The 23,920-nt window shown below is 35.7% G+C and overlaps 1 protein-coding gene and 1 pseudogene across 5 annotated transcripts; one reads left to right on the top strand and one right to left on the bottom strand.

Moving 5' to 3' along the window:
- The first annotated feature begins 2,236 nt into the window (after positions 1 to 2,236).
- LOC107677615 (collagen alpha-1(XVIII) chain-like) lies at positions 2,237 to 10,021 on the top strand (annotated as a pseudogene).
- Positions 10,022 to 14,301: 4,280 nt separating this feature from the next.
- On the bottom strand, positions 14,302 to 23,546 carry LOC107677627 (folate transporter 1-like). Of its 5 annotated transcripts, none has more exons than XM_016472610.1 (6): positions 23,474 to 23,546; positions 22,196 to 22,494; positions 17,203 to 17,983; positions 15,294 to 15,486; positions 14,786 to 14,927; positions 14,302 to 14,627 (listed from the first exon to the last, which is right to left on the bottom strand). In XM_016472610.1, the coding sequence occupies exons 2-6, from the start codon at positions 22,466 to 22,468 to the stop codon at positions 14,430 to 14,432; spliced, it is 1,587 nt and encodes a 528-aa protein (XP_016328096.1). In that variant the 5' UTR covers positions 22,469 to 22,494; positions 23,474 to 23,546; the 3' UTR covers positions 14,302 to 14,429. The 5 variants fall into 5 exon arrangements, with proteins under 5 accessions (XP_016328096.1, XP_016328095.1, XP_016328093.1 ...); XM_016472609.1 differs by having other exon boundaries at positions 22,196 to 23,388; positions 23,474 to 23,540; XM_016472607.1 differs by having other exon boundaries at positions 23,186 to 23,539.
- Between the last annotated feature and the right edge of the window lie 374 nt (positions 23,547 to 23,920).

The following is a 23,920-nucleotide window of genomic DNA, read 5'->3' as shown; positions in this document are numbered from 1 at the left end:
TTTACTGTAGTTCATGACATCTCTCTAAATTAACTTATAGCATGGTAATGGATATGGCAAATTATTGTATTTTGTCTTAGCAGACTAGATATTTATACACTGCTGCTGCAGCTGTTGTTGTTGTTAATGGATGCATTCAAAACACTGCTGCATGAAGCTTTGAAACTTTGCAATTAGATTGTTTTGAACCAGTTGTTTGGAGTGCATAAAAAATTGGCTAAGTCATGTGATTTTAGCAAATAAGGCTTTAGTATGTCGTATTTCACCATGTCGAAATTTTGATTGTTTGGTGCTATGGGATGTTGATGAAGTGAACCCATAAACCAGTGTCTAATAGGTTATTTTAACTGATCTTTAAGTTTATAATATATTGTTGACAGATTACAATAAGAGCACCTATTAACTTGCACCATTTTGTAAACAAGGCATATTACCTATCAAGAAATAATTTCATAACTAAACTTCAATTTAGTCAACTAAAGACAGTCAACTTAAGCTTTTTTTAGAACACTTTTGCAGTTACAGTTTTAAACCCTCCTATACCATTCCATTCTCTTTAGGGTCCACAGGGTTCATCAGAGATCCCAGGACTGGAAGGTATGGCAGGGCCACCTGGGCCCATGGGACCTCAAGGACGTCCAGGACCCCCAGGACCTGCCTTCCGAATTACTGTAAGTTACTTAATCTTTGAAATTCAGCACCCTCAAGGTTTATTCCACCTCATCCAGGTATTCCAGGTCAGAAAGGTGAAGAAGGTCAAAGAGGACGAGAGGGAATCCCAGGGTTAGATGGATTTCCAGGAAAAATAGTGAGTGAAAATGACTAGCATGAAGATCAGCTTTGAAAAGCAATATTGTAACTTTTAAATTATTTCTTTTTTACAGGGGCTAAAAGGGGAAAGATGATGGAAAGGTGACAAAGTGAGTGTTCATTCAACTCTTCTGCAGACCTATAAGCAATACACTTATGATAATATATTTGTCGTTAGGGTGATCCTGGTCATGCAGTAGGGCCTCCGGGACCACCAGGGCCACCAGGTCCTGCAGGACAAGTGATCTATATTAATGGCAGTGTACGTGTTATCATTCAGTAAATCATCAAAGGACTTTGTATAACTCTATAACACTTTACTGCTCTTTCACAGCTTTGCAGTTCTGATGCTGAATGACTTTAATACATTCAATTGCAGAAAAATGGAGAATATGGAATTCCTGGACCACAGGTGAAAGGAAATGATAAATACTTGTTATAATAGCTCTTTATAAACTTGAGTATGTAAAATTGCATGCAGTTCAATATAGAATGTACTGTGTAATTATGATTTACTATTTAAATATCTCTATGGCATTATAATGAATATAGAACCACGTTCAAAGCATTGTGTTTTGTTCTTGTTTTATTAGGGTACACCTGGTATAGCTGGTCAGGCAGGATTCCCTGTACGTTTTTAATGACTTGTAATTTTGTTGTTAGCATAGTAACCAGTGTGTGATTTGTAAAAGTATTTTATATTTTGGATAGCATACATTTTACCACAGCTGATGTAATATCCTTACCTTTATATTTAAATGTTCATTTTAAACTTAAAAGATCAATCAATGCATTCATCATGCTCTCCCAGCTAGTTAGGTGCCACGACCTATATATGTAAAACAATTACAAAGATTGCTCTGCACTTAAAAAAAAATGTTTTATTGAAGTTAAAGCAGGAGATTAAAAAAAATCTTATTATCTCCTGCTTTAACTTAAAACAATTTTTAGAGTGCAGACCAAACTTTGTAATTTTTAAATTTAAAAGATCACAATCAAACATTGATTAGCTTAGGCAAGCTTAACAAAAACAGAATTTTCAGTGGGGCCAGACTGAAACTGTAAAAAGTGAGAACTGTTTTATAATGCATTTTTATTTATTTACATCTTTTTTATATCTTTAAAGGGACCAATGGGTCCAAAAGGTGATCGGGGGGAACCTGGACTACCAGGAGACTCTATCAAGGTAATATGTTTTGGTAACACTTTATTTCAGTAGTACACTTTGGACATTCTATACATTCTGACTATAATTAACTCTGCAACTACATGTCAACTACCAGTCCTTAGAAGTATCAGTAGACTGTCTGCTAAATATCTGCTAACACTTTTTGATGGTCACCCAACATACATTCTATTGACTATAAATAACTTAGCAAGTACTTATCAACTTACTCTATTAGCCTAATGGTCTACTAATACACTAATGAGCGTTAGTTGACATGTAGTTGCAAAGTTACTTATAGTTAGTAGAATGTACGCTAGCTAAATAAAGTGTAACCTATGTTAAAAATGACTTTGTCACAGTAAGGGGTAAATCCAGCCCTGGGAACAGCAGTGTTTAAAAGAGACTATCTTTATTCAGTTAGCATTTTTCATCCTCTCACATTACATATGCTCATGCTCTTTTCTCTTTAGGGTCAAAAGGGTGAACCTGGCCTGATCGTAGACTCCAGTGGTAGGCCCAGTTACATTGGGGGGCTGGCTGGACAGCTGGTGAGAGACCTGCAGCTTTCATTCAGATAGATGAGTTTTGATCAGAACTTCTAAGTATCTAAGCATTGTGAGACGCATTGTAGTTACTATCTGTTTTAGGGTGAGCCAGGACCACTTGGACCAGAGGGGCCTGTGGTGAGTTTTTGTTTTTTGTCTCTGAGGAATACCACACAAAAAGCTCAATTTTTTACATGCAAAATTGCCCTATTAAGAAATACATTGATTCTTAATGCTGCTGATATTTCAAGAGTGTATGTTATTTGTTGGTATATTTTTCACTCATTAGGGGCCAGTTGGGCCACCTGGACCAAAAGGAGAAATAGGATTACCAGGCAGACCAGTGAGTATCTCTAATCAAATCCAGCAAGATTGTTGGCCATTTAACCTACGTAAAGATTTTATCATAGACTTTTGCAGTGACTGTCAGTAGCAACACATCAGCAAATATAATGTAACTATACATTCAGTTGGCTCCAAATAAAAAGTATAACTACTTTAACAAACATATGCATTTGCTGTTAAACAATGATATACTTATGACATACAATTATAGAATTATATTAAGTTAATTATTATTAAATTTAATAAAAAACGTATTCATGCTGTCTGTCTTTTTTATATTTCAAACTAAAACTGGCATCAATTTCGAATCAAGTAAAAATGTATCTGTATAGTGCTATCACAATACACATAGTTTCAAAGCAGCTTTACATACTGCTTTACCAAAGAGTAAGTTTTAGGGCTGGGTGATATGTTAATATATAACAATGATGTGAGGTATCCTCCAGATATAGATCTAGCTATATTGTATTTATATGCAATAAATACAACTGATATATGAACACATATATCAGTGCCGCAGTAACTCGGGCACATGTCTGAGCATTCAAAAGGCAATAAAGTGATTTAAATATTGGTTAGTATTGTTCTTTTATGAAATTTAAATGATGGACGGTTTTGTTCTAAGTAAAAGGTATTAATGAAAACACGATTGGTTATCACAGGTGAAAAGTCTGGAAAAGTCTGATGCTCGGTCACACGCCTGAACGTTCAGGGATGTGGATATTAGTCATTAAAGGATTTAGATAATGGTCAGTTTTGTTCTAAGCAAGAGTAAACAATTCCCAAAAAGCATCAATGAAGATAAAATAGCCAGTTGAGAGTCTGATGCGAGTTAAACATTTCCCAAATTTAATTAGAAGTCATTTACTGACAATGTTGAGAAGTATAGGATATACCTTTAATTTCATTTAGTAATGTCTCTGATTTCAGGCAGAATTACTATATTGTGATATCTTTTCTTACTGTGGTTGAAAATTCCATATATTGTGGTAAAGCTTTTGGTTGAACAGTACTTATATGATGGTAAAGATTTTGGTCATATCGCACCCCTCTAAGTAGAAAAAACAGGGAGCTGTTAGAATGTCAACACATCATGTTTTAATAATCGTAGACCGTAAATCAGAGAAACTCCAAATTTGGTGGGTTTGTTCCAAATCCTTCTCATTACTCAGATGCACACAAACGCTTTCTGCCATTTGTTCACTCCGAATTAAACTAGTATATAAAATTCTATGTCCCATTATGAATAGTTATCAAAATCATGTTTAACTGTAGCATGGTCATTCCCAGCCAAAATAAAAAATAATGGGCATGGTCACCTTTTCTTAAAAGGCTTTAACATAGCAAGAAGCTAAAGCCATATAAGTTAGTACCTTAAATGGCCTATAACACTATAGATTTTAATACATTGAATTTGTAATACAAATTTTTTAATACATATGTGTCAGTCTAGGCACCATAACAGACAAACATAAAAATGTTTCTAACTATGGGATCATGTTGTGTATTTGTCCAGCTTCTTTCTTCTTTTTCAGGTGCTAACTGTCAAAAAGATTAATACCTTGAAAAATATGGGCTTGACTAAGATCCCTGAACCCTGAATTTATTTTATTTTTTATTTTTTTATCAAATTAGAATTTTTTGATCATTTTCATAATTTGGTATATTCCTAATCACACAATATTCTTAATCAAAAGGGTCGTCCTGGTCTAAATGGTAAAAAAGGACAGAACAGCGATTCAGGTGAAGGATATGGTTACGGCTATCAGGTAAGAAATAAACAACTTAATACCATTTATTTTGTTTTCATCGTTACTACAAAAGTGTAGATTATACTCTATGCAATACTATAGATTTTTATATGGTTTTAGGGACCTCCTTGTCTACCTGGGCCACCTGGTCCTCCAGGACTTCCAGTTTCTGTGGGACGATTTGATGTGAGTAATTCATATTTTTAAAAAGATACAAGCAACTAATATCTTGTGGGTTTGTTTGTTATAAAAAATAGCATTTGTACTGGCTCACAATATTTAATTTGATCTACCTTAAGGGTTATGATGACGGCAGCTCAAGATTTCCCTATGGTAAGTAAATGAATCAGATTTGTCATTTTCCAATCCATATCTGGTGTTATCATATTCCAGTTTAGTTTTGCATGAATATGTGTATAAGAATATTTGTTTGCGATGAATCAGTGTGCTCTTATTCCAAAGAATTATTCAGAAGAATTTATATATTGCTTTGGATAAAAGTATTTGCTAACTGAATAAATATAAATATATCTCAAATTTTATTACCTCAGCTATCAAAGGGGACAAGGGTGAAAGAGGAGCACCTGGCATCCCTGGCTTGCCAGGTATGATTTATTGACACATCAAGCCTTTTTATAGGAACAGTTGAATAAAGATTCAGAACAGTGAATTTTTTTTTTCTAAACTGCGAAATGTGAGCATGATTTAAATGTCAACGTTGTCTGCCATAGGTCTCACTACAACCTTTGACATTTATGCATTTAAGGTATGATGTTTCCAAACTTACACAAGTTTCCTGTTTACATGTAATGTTTTGCTGAATATGTGCAGCACATGGAAGTTGTACTTGATTATGTAATATGTTATGCCTTAGCATGAAATGAAAGGGGAACTTGGTCTTAAAGGACAGAAGGGAGAACCAGGAATAGGTTACTACGACCCTCATCATAGTGGAGCACAAGGTCCACTTGGAAGACCTGGACCTCCGGTGACAGCACAAACAAAATGCTTCTTAGATTCTGAATCAACCATTGTTTCTTATTGTCTAAAGTAGCTTACTTGACTAAATGTTAATTTCGGTATAGGGCCCTAGAGGAGAATCTATTGCTGGACCTCCAGGGCCTCCTGGAGCCCCAGGAATCGGTTATGATGGTCGCCCAGGTAGTCCTGGCTCACCAGGACCACCTGGACCCCCAGGATCATTGCTGCCAGTTGCACACAGACCCTCACAAAGTAAGGAATTTACACACAGCCACTCAACACGTAAAAGATCTTTTGGGTGCCGAGGGATGCAGATTCGAATCTGACCCGTTTCATGTCCTGATCTAATTTCTTGTCTCTCCCGTTTTCCAGTCTTCTCTCAAACTGTTCTATCCATTAAATGCAAAAGCCAATAAATAAAAAGAGTTTGCCTTTTTATTTTAAAACCTTGATCCTTTAGCAATCAGTATTCCTGGACCCCCTGGACATTTAACTGGTGGCGAGTTTTCACTACTGAAACACTATTTACTGTTTGTGGGCATATTGATGAAAACATCAACTAATTTTCTATTAGGTAATGTTCTTTTCTTTTCTAGTTAGTTGGTCTGTTCTCTTTTGCTCAGGTTATGGTTTTGAGGTCTGTTGACACCATGGCTGCAACAACTATCCGATATCCAGAAGGCACGCTAATCTATGTACAAGACAACAGAGAATTTTATATGAAAGTACAGGATGGCATCAGAGAAGTCATGGTAATTGTCTAGGCTTTATTATTGTTTCTCCATCTTTATGTAAGAAGAGTAAACTTAAGCCTTATTTTGCTGTCCACACAGTCTTGTGCGCAGACAGCAGCGCATATGAACAAAGGTCCATTAGGTTGTGCACATGTGCAAACACATCCATTCACGCTCATAGTCTGTGGAGTATACTTTGAAAGGCTTTCACCTTAAATGTGTGCGACTGTATACCTGGGACTTCATTTGTGTGTCTTTGTGCTGTTGTCTGTGCAAAAATTCACATGTGTGAGTGACTGAACATTTAAATAGAACATTCTGCAGAATGCTAGCGGCCTTTCCCAATCAGTGGGCATTTTCAAACCAATAGGCAAGTGACTAAAACCCAGTTTGGTTTTGCAGAGACATACGTATCAAATAGAAGGTTCATTCACATTCGCAGTCAAGAGAGGGTATGCACATGACTTCACAGCAGAAACAAGTCACTGCGGTTACACCTACTGAGTGGCAAAAAAAACTGAGGGGCAACATTAGTGTTCCGCTTGAATGTCACAAAAGCACACCCAAAATTTAAAAGAACAGTTGTATAAATGACTCACAAACAAAAAAATTGTAGATATCTTTTTACAGATTGCCAAAAGCTACAGAAAAATAGAAACAAATGGTTTGCTGTAATTCGTAGAACAGAGTAAACACAGTTTACCTTGCAAGTGGATACTCCACAAAGGAAGGAAGGAAGGAAGGAAGGATGGATGGATGGAACATTAAAATGACTGATGTTTCTGGTTGTTTCATTTCAGCCTGGAGAATATACCCCATTCCCCAAGTGTCTGGTGAGTAACAGAAAATGTATTCAGTAATTAAGTAATTAATTATTCATTTATTAAGTAATTAATAAACCCTTATGTAATACACAAACTACAATTGTCTATTAAATATACACGACTAATACAAGTAACAATTCAAGTCATGATTAACAATAAAGGTGCAGTCGCATTTGCAAAATTTTGGCGAAATTTCGAGGACAATAAAGGTCACACAGATTCCTACTGAAGTGACTGGATTTCGCACACAAAATTTCACCAACAGTAAATGTCACCACCTTTTAAGACGCAATTTATCATCATACTGTATGATCATATACTGTATGTCTCTTCTTCTTGCTATGTTTTTGCCATTTTGGTTTCTAGGATAACCAGATGGAAGCAGTGGAACCTCGACAAGTGGTTCAGTACTCTCAGGATTACCCCACAACCTCTCCCCAACAAGCCCAGTACCCAGTGCCACATGATCCCAGACTGCAGCCATCATATGATCCATACCATGGATATATATTTCCACACTACAATTTTCCAACTGATCCACAACCCTCTCCATCAGTCGACCCAATTTACCAGAACTACCCTGATTTCAGAAAGCACATTCCCAGTAGCCACCCGGATCATTCTGTCTATCCTGACAGCAGATATGAACGTACACACCACCACAGGCCTGTCATTCAAGAGGCTAAGCTTCCAGCTCACACACACACATCAGGCCGTGTGGTAAGTACCTTAACATTTAAATGAGGAATAATTGTGTGTTAGTCTGTTCATCTTTTTCCTACACCCTATGACGAATTTCCTACTATTTATAGTAGGAAGTAATCTGCGTCAAACTGTAAGAAATCATCATCTGCTAATGGAATTGCTGAAAGGCTTGCTTACAATAACATGCATTCACAAAAATTGGGTATAAAAAATTTAATGCTGAGTTAAAGAAGGTGACATTATTCTACATATGACACAAGGTGAAAAAGTTGACAATTTACTTACAGCAGCATTTGTACTAATTTCAACACATACTATTATATGCTATCAATGGGAAGACCATGAATAAGCCCATAGTTTAGATGAGAAGTTAATGTTACATTAAATGTAACTTACTCACAGACATTATTGAAACTAACTAATGTAACTGGACATTTTCCTTTATTTACTGTAATATTGATGGATATTTCAAAATGCTTTTTTTGTCATTTTGACAAACAAAACATAAGTGTTACACATCTATTGTGTTTCCCTTTTTTAGAAATAGTAGAGGATAATAGGGATTGAAAATAATAGAGAAAATTCACGAGGGAAATACACAACACAGTGCTTGGTAAAAACTAAAAAAGCTCTTGCCACAGAAGTTCTTCTGATATGTCACATTAAAATACTTAAATTAGCCTTAACTAGCCTTAAATTATTTTACTGTCATACACTACCATTCAAAAATGTGTAATCAATAATTTGGAGTTGCAGTAAATTCATCAAAAGTGACAGTGAAGAATATGATGGCTGCTGAAAAATCAGCTTTGCTATTACAGGAAAAAATAGAAAACAGGTATTTTAAATTGTAATCATGTTTAAATATATTGCTGTTTTTGCTTTATTTTTGATCAAGTAAATGCAGCCTTGGTGAGCAAAGGAGGCTTCTTTCAGAAACATTTAAAAACCATTAGCACTTTTAGTATAGGGACCGATTCTCACTAATAACTAGTAATAGTACTAGTTGCTTATTAGCATGTATATTACTAGCATATTGGCTATTTATTAGTACTTATAAAGTGCATATTCTGCATGACCATATTCTACATCCCTAATCCTACCCAAACTTAAGAACTACCTTACGAAGCAGTAATTAGGAGTTTATTGAGACAAACGTCGTAGTTAATAGTTCATTAATAGCGAGAATTGGACCTTAAAATAAAGTGTGACCAAAAAATCTCACCGCCCCAAACTTAAAAAAAAAATGTACAACCCATTTTGTTAAAGTGACGGAATTATTAAGAATTATTTGTAGCTCAAACCTTTTTATTTGAAATGATTTCTTACAGTCCTCAATTGCTATTTACATCAATTGAGAATTTGTTAACAATATGCACAAAGTCAGGTGATGTCCTTTTGTATAATCTAAAATATTTGTAATCTTATTAGAACATAAACTTCTTTTAAAGTATCTAATGTATAACTATGTCACCTGATTTTGTCACCCTAGCTGCACCTGATCGCTCTCAACTCACCCCAGCATGGCGACATGCAGGGTATCAGAGGTATAGATCACAAGTGCTTGCTACAGGCTCAAGCCATTGGGCTCAAAGGAACATTCAGGGCTTTCCTGTCATCCCGGTTACAGGATCTATACAGCATTGTTCGACAGAATGACAGGGAACTGTTACCCATAGTCAATCTTCAAGTAAGATCCTTCCTTTTTTACAGATTATACTGTAGTCTGTTTAATACAGTCTTTTACAGAGCTGTTTAAAATGTTCACAGGATGAGGAATTATTCAGCAACTGGGAATCCATCTTTAGCGGCTCAGAGGGCAAGATGAATGATAATGCGCACATCTATTCATTTGATTGTCGAGATGTTCTTGATGATGATGCCTGGTAAGTGGAGACTGAACTGATTAGACTGACTAACCCATTTTTTTTTTCTCCATAACCACTTTAATAGGCCAGAGAAGATGGTATGGCATGAATCAAGCACTCATGGAAGCAGGCAGACAGACAGCTACTGTGAAAAATGGCGAACAGGTAGTCATGTCGTCACTGGCATGGCTTCCTCGCTCCAAGAAGGCTACCTAATTCAGTAGTTGCCACGTGGCTGTACCAGCTCTTTTATTGTACTGTGCATTGAGAACAGCTATACTGCCGAGTGAACCAAAACGTCTGCTAAACCAAAATTGTCCTTGAGTCACACCACAAACTGAAACTTAAAGGTCCCCTGAAATGCTTAGAAACACACAGCGTTACAAACTGCAAGCTTTGAATGCTTATATCTTCTAAATGCGAATTTTGTTACTGTTTTGGAGCACACTGCCTTATAGATAACCTTAAGACTAACATATTGATACTAACACCCAAAAAACTTTTATTTTGATTTCATGGGGACTTTAAGTGTTTTGTGATTGATGGTGATACTGTATATGTTCATTTACATTTATTTTAGATTTAAATTTTGACTTTATTTTTTATGGATTAACTGCTGTGTGACAGCCATCTCTTTCAAACAAAGATATGCTTTGCTCCTTACACCATAAAAACTTGTCTTAGCAGAAAACATTCACTGAAATACTTGAGCATTTAAAAATAAATAAATAAAAATAGATTAAGGCTAAATTCAGGGGGAAAATCACTGTTTTGTTTTTATTTAATTTTTTTAACAAAAATGTACATATTGTATTTTTACACATAACGGGTTAGTATCGGACACCCTCAGGCAAAAACATCATTTTTAAAATACAGCTTATTTTAAAATGGACATTTGCAAGTGTCTTCACAATATATTGCCAAAGAAAAGGGCTACATTCCAAATTTTAATAACATTCTCTTTAAACCACTTTGTTGTCATAACCATTTTCATTCACATTTGTATTTGATTTTATGTACACTTATCTATGTAACCTTTCTAAATTTTTATAATTTGCAACTCAATCAAATCAAACATTCCATGATGTAGTGCAAAATGACTGGTTGACTTTAAAGAAAGATGACGACTATTAATAAAAATATGTAAATCATTGTTTTTTTTATTATTTGTTTTGGTTTGGTTTTTTACACATAACCTGAATACGATTTTAAAGAGTTGCAGTTCTCTGTATTTTACAGCCTGCTGTATTCTACAGTTCAAATGTGACCGCTAAAAATTAGCGACATTATTACCTTTATTTTCACTGTATTTTGAATGGCACTTAGATTAATAAACAAAAATTCTGTAATATTTATTTGGAAAATAAAAAAGTCAATTACTTGATACTGGTCTTACCTACCTCAAATGTTTGAATGTTAGTGTATATATAACAATATTCCTAGTTACTCTCTATTTTGCTCCACCAATGTAAAGTCAAAGCAAGATCAATCATTGTGTCTCAGCAACAGGTTTTGTTTCTGGATGAATTAGTTTTTTTAGGAGTGAATGATTCAATGACTCACTTATAATACACAAAAAGAAATTTGTTGTAACCTGGAATGATGTTTCCATCTGCAAACACAGACAAGCATAACTGTATGGCGTACCTTGTCAGTGTCGTAAATGACTAAAAGTAAAGTAAAAAAAGTATAACAAACAGTGATATAAATAGAGAAACCTCACAGTGCTGCTGGACTTTCTACCAGCAATCTTGTATAAATAGTAAATAAAGTGAGTCAAAGAGATTTAAGATAGAACTTGCAGCAGTCTACATAAACAGGCTTTGGTTAAAATCCAGAAAATTTGATTGTATCAGATTAATTTTATCATTGCTACAATGGCCATTTTTGGGGCTCAAACTCTCAATTTAAGTCTAGACTCCTCACTTCAGCCTGGCATACACTTACTTTATCTCTCAACCATTATGAGAGAGAAAATAGTTATGCTGTGTTAGACAGGTCTGCAACAATCACCAACCAATCAACCAATCACCTTCAGTGCCAGCATTTCATTTACAACTACCTGCATCCCTCTAGTGTTAGCTTTGTCAGCCATTTTTTATTTAGTCTTAGTCTTTTATTAAATTAGTCTTGGTGTCAAATGTACTTTTTAGTCATATTTAGTCAACCTTGTCCTTTGTTTAGTCACGTTTTAGTCAACTAAATATCTGAGCATTTTAATACAGTTTTAGTCAATGAAACTTTTTGCCACATTTTCGTTGTGCTAGTTAAAACTGATAAAAAAATATATATTTTTTGCTCAAAATTATAATTCGAAAAGTTTTTGTTATTTTTACATTTCTGGTATTGCACTTTCACCAATAAGCACAAATCAATAGAATGTGGACTCATACAAGTTTACCTCATCTAGTGTACCGATTTATTTTAGGCTATTTAAAATTAATATTAAAAAATTTGATATGCACTATGTCTACATTATGAAAACTGGCAAAAACATATTTTAACGGTGAAATTCTTAATAGTAATTCCAATAATTCTAAATTGCAATAATGTTTCTCTATTAAAACAACAGCGGCTGAGTAAGTGCATTCATTCAGCAACCACAATCACAAACAAAATATTCAATATCTCATTACAGAACACAGACTGGCTGAATGACAATTTAATTTAAGATGAACATCTCACATGGAGATCGCTAAACTTCAGATTAAGCCAAATTCACACTACAGGATTTTAAGCCTGATTTAAGCCCGATTTGCAAGGCAATGAGCTTGGGCTGGGACAAGTCTGGCTGTGATCGGGGGAAAATCGGTGGGTGATCAGCACTTGGCAATCTTTATGTGTGAACTACCCAGTGACGTATCAAAGAGATTCGCTGACGCGTCCCCGACGCCAAACAAATATCTAGCATGTTAAATATAGCCAAGTTCACACTACACGACTTTAAAAGTCGACAGATTGCTGTGCTGTTCAGACTACATGACTTCCTGATGTCCATTTTCAATGAAACAACTCCGGTTTCACCTGTTGCTTCGCGTCATTCCCGTTCTACTTCTCACGTGTTTTTGTGACCAAATGTGGTTTGGGGACCGGATAGAGTCATTGGGTGACAGAGTTGTTGTCAGCTCGTGTAGTGTGTCACCCCCTGTTGCGGATCATTTACGTGGTGTGAACACAACAACTTCAAGACAGACAGCAAGTCATGTAGTCTGAACAGCAAAGTGATCTGCCGACGTTTAAAGTCGTGTAATGTGAACTTGGCTTTAGACAGCCCCTTTAAGTCTGTTTTTCCCATTCATTACATTTTTTTTTCTTTGCCACAGTCACCTTTGTCTTGCTCACCGGGTACTGTAGGATAGGATATTAAGGCATATTTTGAGATGGTCCTCACTGCAGAACACAAGACCCAGGGGGCGGATCCAGATCCAACTCCTCACACCTTACATATACCTAAACCTACCCGTCTCCACCCCGATACCTAAACCCACCCATCTCCACCCCCTAGATGTGGATCCAACCCCGCCCCCTGGATCTTTGTTCTGCAGTGAGGGGCTACTACATATTTTCCTGTAATGCTGGTTTGAAACAATAGGAATTTTACAAAATGCCATGCAAATGAAAAATTACTTTAACACTTAATTTGTAACAATTTATTTGTAATTAAACATGGTCTGGAGCTCCTAATGTCATCACACTATGAAATATTAAAAAACATAACAGTAGTACTTATTTCCAAAATACAGTAGAACTAAGCAAGTGTCTTGTGTACAATCTTGTTTGTGTGATATTTTTTTTATACAGGTTCTAAAAAGTTAATATTGAGTAACTTACATTTCCACCAAAACATGGTCAATTACATATTTTTTCAACAATGGCAAATATTTCTAAAAGTGCTAAAGCATCAAACTTTGTGTGTCACCAAGCAATGCACAGACTTAAGTGTTTATGGAGCAATCCCTGTTCGTAACATTCAGTTATCATTCCATGTTACCAACACTGCAATTTCCTACTCCTGCTTACAGGTGAGCAGAACCCCCCACTCTGAGCAATCCTGGAGTGAAAGAAAACACTGACAAAAATGGTCCTCACTCCATGCAAAAATCCCACAACCCTACCCAGTTTTCACTGAACAGCAATCAGATATTCTAAGGGCATTTAATAAATATCAGCATTCCTGGATAACCACTTGGCAAATCAATTTAGAGAACTGGAACTAACGGTTGTACAGTAGTAATTGTTTACATTTTAATAATTATCTGCAAATAATACTTCTGGAATCACGGTACAGTGAAGTCAAAAAGTAATCCTATCAGATACTAGAAAGCCAAACTTGCCATGTTTGGCTTCCAAACATTCCTTACAAAAATTATTTTACATTATCTTTGTTCACACTAACAAAGACAACCAAGGAAAATAAACGAAATCAAGGATCTGACAAAATCTCGATCCAAGACTACATTTTCCATTGGCATTCCATCCTACTGACAACCTCAACCATTATATTTACCTTCCACAAAATGTATAATTAGAATTTGATGAGATTTTTTTTTTTAAATCTAGCGCTATTCCTAACGAGGACAAACATAAAAATAATAAAACAAAAGCTACTCATACTTAAAATAATAAAATGTTCTGATTTTAAAGTAACAGATTAAACAAACGGAGAAACTCCACCAGAAGGCACAATTCCTTTGAACCTCATGTCTTGATGCTGGTTCCATTTGCCGTTGTGCCATCACTAGCAGCTGCTGTCATAGGACTAAGTTCAGTGGCTATGGCTACTTCTGTAGTCTCCTTCTCTGCTCTTTGATTGCGGTAATGACATGTGATGATAAAGGCACTACAGCCCAGATAAATCACAGTCAGCAGAGTGAAGTATAAGAAGTAAACAGAAAACTGCAAGAAAGAGAGAAACAAAATCAGGCCAAAATCTTTCTACTTTCTTTCCTGAATTATAATGTTACTGTAATCTCTTCTTCTTCTGTTAACAAGCTGGTGATATCCACAGCCAATAGTGTAACTATTAACAGAAGTCAATCTAGAATTTTACACACCTGAGAGTGAACATTCAAAGCCAATCCCCTCTTATCTACCACAATGATAGTGATGATCGTTTTCAGGACTGTTCCAAGAAAAGTGTTTACTCCAAACACTAAAGCACACAGTTCTTTAGTGAGAGAGGAGGCAATCTGGAAACTGAGAAGAAAAATACAAAATGAGTTAAAAGAACAAAATGCAGAGCACAGATATCTGGATTATTATTTTTTTTTAAGTTTATTTTAATTAAATGGTTTAATTTCCTGTGTTATTTAATTTTAGTTAAAAGCTCCTCATGTGGCAAACTACAACAAACTTGAACTTCAAAGCAAAATTCTTGCTCTCCATGAAATAAGAATGTTTTCACAGGTGCATACATATCTACTTTTAAAACAGTGACTTTGAAACATTGAATGCAATGTGTGCCAGCGTTTTTAATGTCATTTATTTAACAAAGACAACACATTCAAAAAAAAAGTCCTTTAAATAATAATACAAATAAAAAAATTGTTTTCTACAACTCACATAGCAATTGGCACCAGGAATTGGTAGAAGCCTCTGAACAGGGCATATGCCACATAGCAAACCCAGATATTATCTGTGATGCCCATGAGAAGCAGTAGACCGGCCTGTGCCGCAGTGATCAATCCAATCACCAGCTCAGACCAAAGATTCCATCGAATTTTCACATATCCTGCTGCAAATGACGTGATTGCACCTATGGAGCACGAAAAGTGTGATTGTCATGTAATATTCATCCAATGCCAATGAAAAAAACATCTATTCTCACAAAGTTCAGATCTGTGCATAAAATATTTTCTACTTTTGTGTCATTTACACCAAGGTTCTTCATTCCTACTCCTGAAGAGCCACTTCCCCGCAAAGTTTAGCTCTAACTCTGATTAAATGCACCTAAATCAACATAAAGGTCATAAAGGTCTTTGGGTTTACTTGGAAGAAACTCTGCAGGAAAGTGGCTTTCCTGGACCAGGAATAAGGAGTTAAGCTTTACAAGCATGCGTCATGCCAAAGCTCAAATGTTGAGGAACATGAACTCTGCTTGTTCTCACCAAATAGTAAACCAGCATGTATAATGTTACCTATTAAATCCTAGTTTAAAAAAAAAACACAACTGTTAGTCACAATGACCTGTCATATACACTGAGAATCCTGATAGTGAAATTGAAACTCTGGCCAGTACAGATAAACAGATAATTATTTTCATGTTTCAAAAAACTAAAATCTAATACTATATAACCAATTTGTCTGCTAAAGTGAATTAGACATCACAACATGTTAATGTACAGAATGTATGAGTATCCACTATAGAAAATTGTAATAATAAATATCGCTGCAAGCAGCAATCAAGGGGCCAAGCACTATAGAAGCAAGCATCAGACCAACTGCAGAAATGAGTAGGCCTAGTTGAAGCCATTTTAAGATGATTTTAGTCAAAATGGCTGAAAAAACAAATACAACCACAAGTAATATGATTTAATGGCTTATCAATTTGACCAATAGGTGGCGCTGTTATCAAATTGATGTGGTGTGTTCTGTGTGAGTTGACAATGGCTCACGCAAAGTTTGGTGTCAATATGTCAAAGCTTTGCAGAGATACAGCCTCAGACGTAGTTCGGCATCATGCCTCAAATTTGTTGCGGTGCTATGCAAAAACGGTTTTGTCTATCAACACGAAATCCATAACTTTTTTGTCAGCAGTCTGAAGATAATCTGACTCGATTTTAGTGAAAATCGGACCAACGGTCTAAGACGAGTTTGAAAAAGTAGGTTTTTCGAACTATAAAAAAAAAAAGTGAAAAAAAAACTAGACCTTACAGGAACATAATGTGGCCGTTTAATCTATAGCTTTTATAATCTATAGCCGTTTAATCTGTAGCCCTAAAGCTGTCAAATGTCCACCAATAACACATTTTGTTTTATCTATGTGGATTTTTGCTGACAAATAAACTGGGATATTCAGGTGCATGTGACCTGGAGAAAGAGTACTCAGTCCTGACATTTTAACAATACAAAGCTGGCTGAAAATTGGCAAAAATACAAAGATAATCTACAGAGTGAATTTTCATTTAATGCCAGTTTTTAATCTTTCTGCAATAATTTACTGCTATCCTTATAAATTAGTTAGATGATGATTTTGATTATTTAGAAATCTAAGTGGCCTGGAGGTTGATATTGTATATCGATAATCATGACAATTGCTAAATCAGTCTTTAAGTAAGTGACGTCCACTCTGAAATGAATGAACAGTTGGTTGGCAAGAAAGCATGCCCCTTCTATGTTCTTTTTCCAACATTTGCTCATTTATTAGCTTAAGAAATCAGTGGATGTTACTTAAAGTCTGATTTTGTGGCTGAGATTATCAGTATTTATTGTTATATATATGGTGACTACAACACACTATAATCCATCTTACCTAATAATGTAGAGGCAGATTCAACTGCTCCATTGTAGACATGTATTTTCTCTGTGGCAGGGTAGACTTCATTCCACAGGATGTGCACATAAAATACAACTAAATAGTAACCAGTGGAGTTGAACACCCACCACAAGCTCCAAAGCCTTAAACTAGGTACTTTCACAACATTCTTTAACTCCTTCAACATCTGAATAAACACTGAATTTGTCCAGGAAGATGATTTGTGGTTACTGCCTTGTGCAGCCATACTGCCATCCTTCTCTTCAGGCTTCATTCTGGCCAATTCCGATTGAGCTGCTTCCTTCCTTTCCTCATCCAGACGGGCTTGGTTGAAAAACAAGCTACGCTTGGGCCATGGCAGGCAGAAGGACAAGAGCAGCCCAAAAGTGACAAGCCCCAGAGAGACTGCACTTAACGTCCTGTATGATATGCCCCCTAGTGACACACATATCTGACCCAGCACAGAGCTTGTGAAGACTCCCATGAGCACAGATGAGCGGGAGTAGCTGGCTACACGCTGATAAACAGTCGCTGGTACTAGCGAGAAAATGTACGAGGAGTACGCCACACGGGCAGCCATGGTAAGGCCATAAAAGAACTCCATAAACTGCATCTCCAGTAATGAGGTTCCCAAAAGCAACAAGAGCCAAATGGAAACATGACTCAAACTCTGAAGGACCAGCACAGGTTTGTAGCGTAGGTAATCTGTCAGCAGAAACACAGGCACCAGAACGGACATATAGGAATATGAGAGGACCGGGATGATTTCATTGGTAACCTGTAAAAAAAATAATAATAATAATAAATAAATAAAAATCACAGAAAGCCATTATTACATCTGATATGGGGTAGACAAAGAGCACTATAGCAGGGATAACTGTAACGCTTAAAAAATGTAACATCAGTAACATAATAGAATGCACTTACCTCCACACTAGGAATGCACAGTGTGAAATGCAGATTATAAATAATACCAAGATTTAATTGTTAATCCCAGGTAAAGTATGAGCATTGTGAAACAAGCTAACCCAGGACTCTGTTTACCAGGGTTTAAAATGACCCAGCGTTAACTTATTCAAGTATGAAAAGCCCTAACATACTGTCAACTGAAATGAGCGTAGTGCACATGGAGAATACATGGCATCCCAGGTTATATTTTATATAAATGTTAATATTAAAACGTGGACAAGAGACTAATGTTAAACTACATTTCTTGCCCATTTAAAAGTGAATATTTGGAGTTTGAAATATATTGAAATGTGTTTTTCTTATGTCATTGTTAATGGCCCATCATTCATAATCTGAGGACATGTTTAGTGTTTGAGAATGTTTTGTACTGGATAACATTATTACATCAACATAAAACTAGACGAGTAAAGTTCGCAAACAAACTTCGAAGTTGGCTTGAAAAAGCCTTTTGTGAAAGTTTGAAGCAGTTGTAATAGCTTGAAGTTTGGAAGTTTAGATAGATTAGATAGATGTAGATAGCATGTAATTAGCATGATTTAGCTAACTTAACTTGTTAGCAGCATGTTTTTAACATGATTAGCATGTTGCTAGTATGTTTCTTGCATGATTATCATGTTGCTAACATGATTATCATGTTGCTAGCATGTTTTAACATGATTACCATGTATGTTGTTAGTATGATTAGCAAGTTACTAGCATGTTTCTAGCATGATTAGCATGTTACTAACATGTTGATACCATGAAACCAGCTAAACCCAGCTTATTTAGCAAAAAGAAAAAAAAAGTTAAAACCAGCTAAAAATGGCTAAAACCAGCTGAATCGGTAAAAAACAGCTAAAAAAAATAGCTAGTTGTCTAGTCTTAGCTGGTTTAAGCTCGATTGGTCTTTTAGCAGGTCTCCCAACTTGACCAGCTAAGACCACCCTGACCAGATAAAACCACTTTAAAACCAGCCTGGGAGACCAGCCAAAGCAGCCAACCAGCTTAGGCTGGTTTTAGTTGTTTTGGGGTTTTTTTTTTCAGTAGGGAGTTGTTAAGTTTTGCTATAGCAATAGACAGCTTAAATACACCATAAGTCTCATTGTATAAAGGTTTTCAACCCCTCAATGAAAGTTTATTTTATAAAATGAGGAATCATGATTTTGAATAGAAATATTACCAAACATTAGAATTAGACACTTTGACAATATGCTAATGATAACAGATAATGATGTGACGCGCTCTGTGAAGGACCATAAGGTGCCATTCACACAAAATGTGCTTATATATATATATATATAGGGCTCCAAACAAAAAGATCGAGGTAAGGAGCCATTGGCTCCTATAAGAACAATTTTAGGCGTCTAAAATAAATAATAATTATTATTTTTTTTAGGTGCCACAGAATAAACGTGTTTTATTATTTTTTTTTAATCATACTTTATTTTTTAACATTTCAATCATACTTTCATGTGTTTATGTCTCATCTTTTCTTGAATTTATCAGCATGTTAATCGATCTTGTAGATGACCTGGTAACTAAGGTTCACTTAAAGTGGGAACTAAACGTTTTTTCCAACTTGAAATATATAGCCACAAAGAATTGTTCATGACACAGAATCTGTACAAATATGCCCTCAATGAAAGTTTATTTTATAAAATGAGGAATCATGATTTTGAATAGAAATATTACCAAACATTAGAATTAGACACTTTGACAATATGCTAATGATAACAGATAATGATGTGACGCGCTCTGTGAAGGACCATAAGGTGCCATTCACACAAAATGTGCTTTTGTGTTGACTAAAGATGCGATGCAGGCAGTGGAATAGGAAAAAAAATGCAAGAAGATGGGAGTTGAGTTGAAGTTCTTTTAACTTGAGCATAATTGAGTTTTTAGAATGCCATTTCATGCATGAGACGCTGCAAGAGACGCGAGCACAACAATCAAATGTGTCCATGTTTTCATAGAAAAACAATGGAAAAGCAGCACAATCTAATAAAAAAAAAAACTGTAAAGAACTATTACTGTATGTATATTTCATGTTTGCATCATGGTGACAGGCTGAAAGCTGCGGTTCATTGTTTTTATAGAACATTTATAGTTGTTAATAGTCTACAGTACTGGTGTTATACCTTCAGTCATTTAGAATTACCTTGACTTTTGAGATGTTTTTAAAAAGCATTTTCCTTGTATTATTTCTGAAAATCATGGACCATAAGCATCACTTGGCCACTGAGTGTAGTTTGGGCTCCTCCTCAGTGCATCCTATAAGTGTTGTCTAGGCATGGGACGATAACCGGTTTCACGGTATACCGCGCGCGGTTTGGAAAAGTCACGGTTTCAAAATCACTCAAATTTTCCATTATACCGTTCCAGCGGTATGCGCAGTTTTTGTTTACTGTTCCAAAATGTTCTATACGTTTCTTAAAAATAAAATATTCAGTGGGAAAAAAAAGTTGTTTTTTTAACCCAGACATTTAAAAATAACATATTTTAGAGCTGTAATCGCAATACCGTGATATCGTGAAACTGTGATATTTTTATCTAAGGTTATCATACCGTCAGAATCTCATACCGGCCCATGCTTAGTGTTGTCATATGTCTTTCACACATTCAGTCTGTTTTCTTCATTAGTAAAATACAACTTTGTAGGAGCTGAATCATGTAGACAACAGGTTAAGTAAAAATATTAACATCCAATAACGTATAAATATAGCAAAATGCTCTTCTTTAGTTCTTTTTCTAGCCGACTGATGAGCTTATGGACACCTAATGTTTTTTCTGAGGTAAAAGTATTATTACGTTGCAATGTTTACAAGCTTTACATGTTTACCGCAGTTTGAAACACTGAATGAGCTTTTGCATGATACATTTCAGTAAGTTGTACTGTAGGCTTTATTATAAAATAGGTTAAGTGTTGATGTTAATTCATGTTCATTATGTACTTAGTAGTAAAGAGAAAGATATAATGGGTTCACTTGTCGCTTGAACTGAGGCGCTAAAGCAATCGCGCCTGTCACATTAAAGAGCGCCAAATCTGTATTGTTTGAATTTCGTTATGAATTTGACCATTTTAAAGCTTATACTTTGTTTATTAAAAAGTAACAAAGCTTTTTGCGATTAATGGACGGCAAGTGTGCTTCAAATAATATGAAGTTCACACATTAACAGAACACAGCATATAGACTAAGATCTTGATAAGATATTAGTAATGATTATAAACGAGAATTGATAAAGATATTGCCAATATCCACACAGCTGACAGCTTTACCTGTTGTAGCTTGTTCAAGTTGTGCATGAAATAGACTCTGCATTTGTGCACTTTTACTTGCACGTCTCCGTCATGTTGATAACACTGCCCTTTGTACTTCCAGTTTAATTGTAATTGACTCAATTAAGTTATAAATTTAATTGACATGAGTAATGACTGTTACTATATCAAAGACATATGACACCAATTTAAAAGTATCAGGCTAAATAGATTGCCTGAATAAACAAACCAAAACCAAAATGAATGGTCCCTAAAATGGAAAATTCCCATACAGATATTCTCTGCATGTGGCTGATTAATTTGATGGCTTTTACAGTACTAACCTTATTTTAAAAGCCATCCAGTTAGAGCCTGATAAGATCAGTACAGTGAGTACAAATTAATTTGAGGATTTACAAGTGTTTACAAAAGTAGTAATCTAATAACTCTACATATAATGAGTCAGCATGATAGTTTTAGTCCTTTCTCAAAGCAGATCTGACCCATTTTGGAGGAATGTGTGAACTCTGACCACATTCACATGGCTTGCCAGACCCCAGCAACTGTCTCAGAGATTGAAAACCAAGTTACACAGTCATGCGTGTCGACTAGGTATTGGCAACAAAATAAACACATACTATAGTTGGGAAACACAGTTTTAGTGTTTACAAAAAATAAAAAAAGTAAGATTTATCATTTGAATAAACTCACTCAATTTTATATTTTAAATGTGTATTTTTTCACAAACTAGAAAAAGATTAGAATAAAAGTAGAATAGCACCATACCTGTTCACTAGTGAAGTTATTCTCTGTACTGAGCAGGTATGGTGTGATAAACGGCTCTCCAGGCTTCAGCTGCACCATGAAGCCATAGAAACAAAGATAAACAACGGACCATATCCAGGTTCTGGTCTTCTGCGTTTGGGTTTCCAGGTCTTCCTTGGTTTCGTGACTGACCAGCTCTGGAGCCACATTTTCCACAGTGTGTCCACTGCCATCAGTCCTCATGTCCTCCTTAACATCCTCAGTCCTTTCATTGCATGTATTCACTTCCACCATGTTACAACAATACTGATGCTATAAAGCTGAATTATTTAATTCTGTATAAAATGCAGAAGGAATGTCAATCCCCAAAATTAATAGATGAAGGCTTAGCAGTTTAACAGAGTTCAAAGACCGGTAACAACCAAGCGACTGCACTAGCCAGTAAATCCTAAGGCATGTGCCGTGTTAACTATTACTGGGAGCTAAGAGGGCACTTCCATAATAACAGCTATGTGTTTAGAAAGCTACAAGCTGACATTTTCTGTGTGCAAGCTTTCAACTTTGTCCAGTTTCCAACACGTCAGTGATTAAAAAGTGTTACTTACTCAACGGCACATTGTGATTTGGTAAAGAAGTACAAAGCAAATCCAATTGTTATATGGCAAGTATGTACTCTAATGAGCATAGTTATACATACAAAGGAGCAAAAAAATATTTTTTTTCACACCTAGTCTCTTATTTTCTTGTTCTTGGGTCTTACACTAAATAAGAAAAAAAAAAACATACCAAACTGAAAGTTCTGCCAGAACAGTTATAACAACGTGTCAAAGGAGTTTCCAAACATTTGCAAGCACTTTGTATCTAATGCATATGAACTTACTGTAAACGTACTGTAACGGACTAAGAGAACTCACATGTATCCACAACTCATATGTCTAACAGTGCAATCCCAGCTCTTACACATATTTACATTTATTAATTTAGCAAACTCATTTATCTAAAGCGACTTACAATTGAGGAACACAACATATCTCATGACTACGTCTGCGTGTTCATGGATAACAGTGTCTCACGATCTCCTGTTGTTGTTTGCACATAACCCCACCAATATTCAAGTATGGGTGAAGTTGTTTCGAATTAAACTTGCCTGTTGCCTTCCTGTGGTCAAATTTAATCCTTTCTTGTTGAGGCTGTCGGTGAGCTAATTATCTATGCTACTTAAAATAATATAGTGCAAGTTATTTAAGCGACAACAAAGCGACAGACTTTAACCCATCTGTATGGAATGACCACACGTACCAGCTATGTAAGTGAAAGCAGTTCAGCCTAAAATCCACGAGACAGACATGCCCGCAGTTGCGCGCGCCCAATTATCCACTGTCTGCGCATGCGCACCGGATGTTTATCTTAAGTTGATGAACGAATCTTTCTTTTGAAAAGAATCTATGTAACGTTTCACAAAACCGGTCTAAATGATTCGTTCAGAAGGAATCAGCCTCAAGTCAACTGACTGTCTGAGCCGACGTGCAGCATCTTTGGGGAGTTTAATGATGAAGTCCACTCTATATAAAATATCTTTACTTTTATAAGTCAAAACAGAGCTGTTCAGTCATAGTGTTCGATTGTACAGGTCAATCAGACGCTCAGCCACACGTTTAACACATGCATTCCAGCGAGTCTATGATAACTACTGGAGAGAGAGAACTATGAAGGTAGAATGACGTCAAAAAGATTTACATACGCAGG

This window comes from Sinocyclocheilus anshuiensis, unplaced genomic scaffold (assembly GCF_001515605.1).
Source record: "Sinocyclocheilus anshuiensis isolate Anshui unplaced genomic scaffold, SAMN03320099.WGS_v1.1 scaffold873, whole genome shotgun sequence".
Taxonomy (NCBI): Eukaryota; Metazoa; Chordata; class Actinopteri; order Cypriniformes; family Cyprinidae; genus Sinocyclocheilus; species Sinocyclocheilus anshuiensis.
This window is presented reverse-complemented; position numbering and strand designations above follow the sequence as displayed.